The sequence below is a fragment of the Temnothorax curvispinosus genome, unplaced genomic scaffold (genome assembly GCF_003070985.1).
Source record: "Temnothorax curvispinosus isolate PA1 unplaced genomic scaffold, ASM307098v1 QBEX01017518.1, whole genome shotgun sequence".
In the NCBI taxonomy this organism is placed as follows: domain Eukaryota; kingdom Metazoa; phylum Arthropoda; class Insecta; order Hymenoptera; family Formicidae; genus Temnothorax; species Temnothorax curvispinosus.
The window spans coordinates 2,449-8,746 of NW_020227298.1; the positions used below are offsets into that span (position 1 = coordinate 2,449).

General features: G+C 31.1%; 1 protein-coding gene across 1 annotated transcript; it reads left to right on the top strand.

Moving 5' to 3' along the window:
* Positions 1-4,491: 4,491 nt before the first annotated feature.
* Positions 4,492-6,079, top strand: LOC112467551 (the record flags this gene model as incomplete). Its single annotated transcript, XM_025036234.1, has 4 exons — positions 4,492-4,677; positions 4,851-4,922; positions 5,267-5,587; positions 5,939-6,079. Coding segments are annotated over exons 1-4 (720 nt in total), but the record flags the coding sequence as incomplete, so codon positions are not given.
* Positions 6,080-6,298: the final 219 nt, after the last annotated feature.

Here is a 6,298-nt window from a genome sequence, read left to right on the forward strand (position 1 = left end):
CGTAGACAAAGACAGAAAGGGCCTATATGCAGCGTTCTTTTTCTATTCCTATATCGTAGCCTCTTACGCGCTAGTATATGACTCGCGCACTCTATTCTTATATCTCTATAAATAATCCGGATAGCCGTTTTCAGGTTTCTCTCTGGCCTATGTACATATTTACCTTGTTAATAGCGTTTTTTCTTGGCTGTACTATCGCCCACTAGTGCAACACTAGTGCAACTTTATTGTAACTTTATTGCATTAGTGTTGCACTAGTGTTGCACTAGTGCAGCCAAGAAGAAACCGCTATAAGTATAGAAAGTACAACAGTGTAGCCACAAAGAACAGTGGAGCAGACCTGTAAAAAGCAGATAATCTCAACGATGTGTTTTTGCGTACGGACCGCATATAAAAATTTTAATTTATCGATAATGACGAAAAATCGTGCAATGTAATATGTTTTTTATAATGTCGTTCAACAAAGACGCCCAAATGCAGGCGTACAAAGTCAAAAAAGGAAACGGTAACGTGAATCTTCAATTGCGGAAACACGTAACAAACTTGCGGTTGATATGTCAAGATTAATCAATATATTAATATATGATTGAACTTGCTCGGTGAAAAATTTACAATAAATCCGTTTATAGTTGATTAATATGTTGGTTGATTCACTCTTGTTTGGTAATTAACTTGTAATAAATAATATCTGTACTGTGTGTTTTATTAACTTTGACAAAATTGTTAATTTTTATTATTACATATGGAAGAAATGATTAGGGAAACACACAACGATTTATATAGTTTGAAATTTTGCTTTAAACAATTTTGTCAGTTGAATTCAATCGTCGATTAAGTTGATTGGAATTGCTCGAATGAACAGCTGTTATTTATATTTTCCATTTTACAAGTAGAAAAAAAATACTGAGAAGGCTACTGGCTACTGGAGAGAAGAGAAAAAAAATCTTTTAAAGATAATGGAAAAACGCATTTAAAAAGTTTAGAAAGAAAATTGCACAAGACGCACAGGAGCCTGTTGAAAAAAAATTTAATCTTTGACTCAAATGCAGAGAGAACTGTTGTCGTTTGAGATTACAACGAGAATGATGAAGACATTTTTAGTGATAAAGTAAAAGCGTCGATTGAGAGAGAGAAAATATTGCTGAATAGACACACATAATTCAACCCAACCCAACGTATCTGAGAATAAACCTGTCGAGGCTGAAGGAATTATTATGTATCTATTTCTGGTCGAGATGCCGGATGATTTTTTTAAATTTTACGAGTTTTGTGAAATTATATCAAAAGATATCATCTTTCGGCTTGTAAGTCTGCTTAAAACTTGTGGGTTCGTACGACGTGCTGGATGGTAAGATAAAGATATCCTCAAGTGAGAACGATAAGGAAATATCGAGTAAGTAGAATATGAAAATTTTAAAAAGTTTATATAGATCTGCATCTACAGGTTTATATCAGTTTTTTATATTATTTTTTCATCATCTATATTATTTAAATTATAGCAGCTATTTGCAAAACAAAGTGAAGTCGTTTAATTCCTTTGAGAAGACCAGCATAACGCGTTTGCATTCGCAATTGAAAAATTTTGCCAAACAGCACGATATAATTCTGGAGAAAAATACCGCAGACATGCGAGCGAGAGAGAGACGGGTTGTAGTACAAACCTTTCACAGGGCAATCATTGTATTTCCTTATGATAAAAAGACTCAATTGGGTTACAGAGATTTGGCAGCGGCAGACATCAAGTACGATTAAATGCATTAATAATATGGTGTTTTATACGCTTAAATTTAATGTTTAAATAAGTTCTATAATATTTGAGAAAGATATTTTTGTATGGTAATTTATAACGTTCGATTGCTTTGTGTTTTTAAAAATGAAAAGAATTATATAAAGAGTCGTGTATTGTGAGGTTGCACCACATATCAGATAACTAATGTATTCAATTGTACATACGGTAAAAAGTTTTTCAAATCATTCGTTTCTAATTTAATTTTACGTTCAAATCATTCACGATTATATATCTCAATGCAGATAAACATAAGTTTTTCATATTAAAATAAAAAATGTCTAAATATAATTTATCTAATTCAATCGAGTATAATACAATTGAGAACTCAGACAGCTAAATCTGTCGAATACAACGTTTACCAAGTTTATGACAAATTTTGTTGGGAAAAATTATAGATTTGACGCTGGATTTGTTTTGTCTAGTGGCATCAGCAAAATATCTACAGAGATGGACACAGATTTCGTTATCTGGATACTTTTGGTCGAAATGTCTTCTTATATTTGTAAAAGTATACATTTTGAATTTTCTTTTAATTGAATTTATGTTGCGCTTATATACATTCACGGATAGAAAAATTGTAGTAAAACTTCTTTTCACGGAATATGCTAAAAAGATTTTTTTATTAGGAATAAATAACTGTATAATAGTCTCTGTATTTATAAATGCACACTCGAAAAATCAGTTTTCAGATAAAATTGCAATTAAATCTATTCCGAATCACATTAGCCTCTGTTTAACTTGTATTTTGAAGAAAAAATATCCGATATGAGTCGTGCATGCATATAGATGAAAAGTAAGAGTATGAGAGGCCATTAAATTTTCACAGGCTTTTCCCTTTTTTTCCAAGGAAAAAAGAAATGAATATACCGACATGAATCGTGTGCAGCAGATAATGAGAGGTGAGGTGCCGGTGTCATTAAAACAAGACGCAGGCTACATTTAGCTTGTTTCAAGAATTTGAGCAGTGTGCCAACGAATAGTTTTCAATTTCACCTGATGGATGTTTTTGATGCAGATAACAAAGCAATAGGTAAGAAAGTTTTTCATAAAATTTATATATCCGAATGGCTAAATTTGTCAAAAACAAATCTATAATAAAGTGCTATAAATTTTGTCAATAAAAATACACCAAATCTGCTAGCAGAATTATTATAATGCATTCGAGTATTGGATGACAAAAACCGAGTAAATCTGTCATTTCGTAATCATTTAAACGAACGTAATCATTTGCGTTTTACTTGAAAAGAATTTAATGAAATGACGACGTTTGCTTAGTTTCTGCCAAGGTCAATTTCATCATGTTTATCGATAATAAAATGTTTACTGATGAAGCGTGCCCAAAAATTGACTATCATTGTGAAAATATCCTCTATATCAGATATAAACGATAAAATACGATGAATTGATAAACTTGATGGATATTATGAGGTATCCAAGGATAACATTTCACTCGACATTGCCAGTCGTAGTGGATTAAATAATAATTGTTTGTTATACAACAATCGGTATAAGGCCTTGTGCCAGTCATTATTAGATGTGTTGAAGGAAAAACATATTTATTTTTTTGTCATTAAGTTATTTTATATCATTTTATTTTATCTCGTTAAATTATTTCAATTTAATGATTTATTAGTATTTATTATTGAGTAATATAATGTTTTGTTTCAACACACACATACATACGTTTTTTTACCATTTGAATACGAAAATGGAAGAAATGTATGTATGAAATAAAATTTTGGTGATAACTTTATGTTAAACTAAAATAAAGAATATACTAATATAGAAAGAGTTTTATCAGTATTGAAATGAAACATAAGTTACCTTGTTATTTCCCTCCCATGTGTTGATGTGAAAAATTATTTATTATAATTTATAAATAATTTAAAGATTATTAAATTTGTACTGAAATTCAGCAGCATAAAAGACATATCAATATTTATTATTATGTCAATTTGACTTTTCATAGATTGAAAAGTGAATAAATGAATCATTAATGCTGTATGTTTTAAAACAATCGTATATAAAATTAGTAGTTATTTACTTGAATGTCTTTAATGCAATTTTGGTTTATTTAATTAAATTTGAATTTAAACTAATTTTAACATCTAATTTAAGTATTTATCGAGATAAATATTTCTTGAAAACGAATAGCGAACAAACAGCAAACAGTCAAAAATATTTTACATTTTTGCTTAGTTGTCAATGTCCAGTCGTTTCGGTTAACAGTGGTGTTTCGATGAAAGTGTTTTATTTTATTTAAAAAATATCACATATACCTGTGCATTGTTCTTTGATAAATTATTTTTGACATATCGCAAACTGTTTATGCATGATCAGCAATGAATTGTTCCGTTTAGAATTGTGGAATTCAAATGTTAATATTAGAAACATTTCATTAACACAGTCATTAGCTCTGATAATTTATAACATACATGTTGAAAGTTATTATTTAATATTATTATATTAGAGGGAGAGAATATTATTATATTAAGAATCTAGTGCGTGACATTCTATTTGCTTGAATAGAGAACGTATGGTGAACAAAAGAAAAAGTATTAGTCTGTTTTTTTTTTAAGTCAACCGTCTTTCCTTGCTGTACTTTTCCATTCTCTTTGTGATTCAAAATTGTCACGTTGAATTGACCGTTACGATAAAAATTACAATTTTCATCACTCTTATAGAAAAAAGGAAAAAGAGCAATGTCGAAAGTAGAGCAATCTGTAAAAGAGATATTAAATGCGCAAACTGAAATAGAGCGTTCGATGGAAGCAATAGACAACACAAACATACTTGTTGGAGAAGAAGTCGCCTATTCAGATCTATCCACTGCAGAGACTACTAATATAGTTACAGAGATCATTCGTGCGTTTGCGGAAGACGTGAATGTGATGGCAGCCGAGGCGTAAAAGATTTCCACTGAAGAATTCAACAGTTGTGCATTCGTTGTTCAAAGCAAAGAGATGTCACCATCAAAATCTGCTAATGAAAAAGAGGTGAAAACAAGAGCAATGAATAATTGACAAATTTCACTATTTATTATTATTATTATTATCTCTAGGCTGATACGTTAAAGCAGAATGCAAAGGGTAACAATGCGGTGTGCATATCTAAATTGGAGGCGCAAGTGCGGGTAAAAAAATTTTCTCACAACGCAAACTGTCCTGAAAGAACCGAATCACCTCAGCTTGATAACAAAATTGAATCTCCAGTAAAAATTATTTTTTCTTGCGGGGTTATTTTTGTCATCTTTTTCCACAAAATTAACGCTGAAACATATATAATGTATATCGATGATGATATCTTGGATTTAATTCTAATTATTATATTTCACAAGTGTTGATGATTTTTAAAAAATCCTACAACGCTACAATAAATTAAATAGTTGATTTTGTGAGTGGAATCTTGTCATCCCTCATACACCTTATATGTTATTAACATTTGTGCAAAGGCTAACAATCCTTTTATGACCGACAGAAAAGAACAATAAAGTGCGATAGTTGCCGAAACAAGTTGAAAGACACGGAGACGAAGCTGGCCGCCTTGCAAACATTTTACGACGTAATTATAAATCACGGCGGCGACGACGAGGATATTTCTCTGCAACAATCGGTGGAACAATTACGCGAACAGCTGGTACAAACGGCATTGATGATGTACGAGGAACGTAATCGCGTGATCGTGAATCAGAAAAACCAGATTAACGCCTTGAATAATCAGGTGACCTCGTTGAAGGAGGTGGTATCGATCACGCGGTATCTGTTGCAGATTTGTAACATGGAAGCGAAGCAGCTGCAAGTGAGCTCATAATTTTATTCCCCTTCTACATGTGCGAGTTACAATTAATGAAAAAGATATTCCAAACAGGTTCTTGCTTGAAAAAAAGATTTCACATTCATTATTTCTTTCATTCGTTTTTTTTCTCGAACTTTTTTTTGATTTTTAGAAGGAATTTGTGAAAAAATTTTAATTTCGAGAATTAGAACCTTCCATATATAGATTGAATTTCGATCGAATTGATTCGATTTATTTACTGTCAATTTATTTACTTTTTTTAGCATTCTACAGTCTTGCTAAAAATTATCATTGATAGTGTGCATCATTAGTTTTGGAATTACTATACGTTTAAATTATAACATATGATTGCAGGCTAAAGTTGATAATACGAAAAAGAAGATTTCCGAGGAACGCGATCGACATAACACGATGATTAACAAGATGAACGCGGCGATGCGGCTCAACGCTAATCTCAAGAAAGAAAAATTTAGTTATTTCTATTTTAAAGTCTTTGTGAGAAATACGGCGAGAAAGTCACTCTATTGACCATGGAGCGAAGCAAGTTCTCGAAATGACCGCCTTTGTACCTGAATGAAGATGACTTTCGGATGATTTTATTATATCATTAATAGATGCATTTGGCGAATTCTTTTTCAATTATTTATTATTCAATGTGCATTAAGAAAAACTACATTTTCTTTGTTGTCATATTTGGATTTTATTCTAGTAATG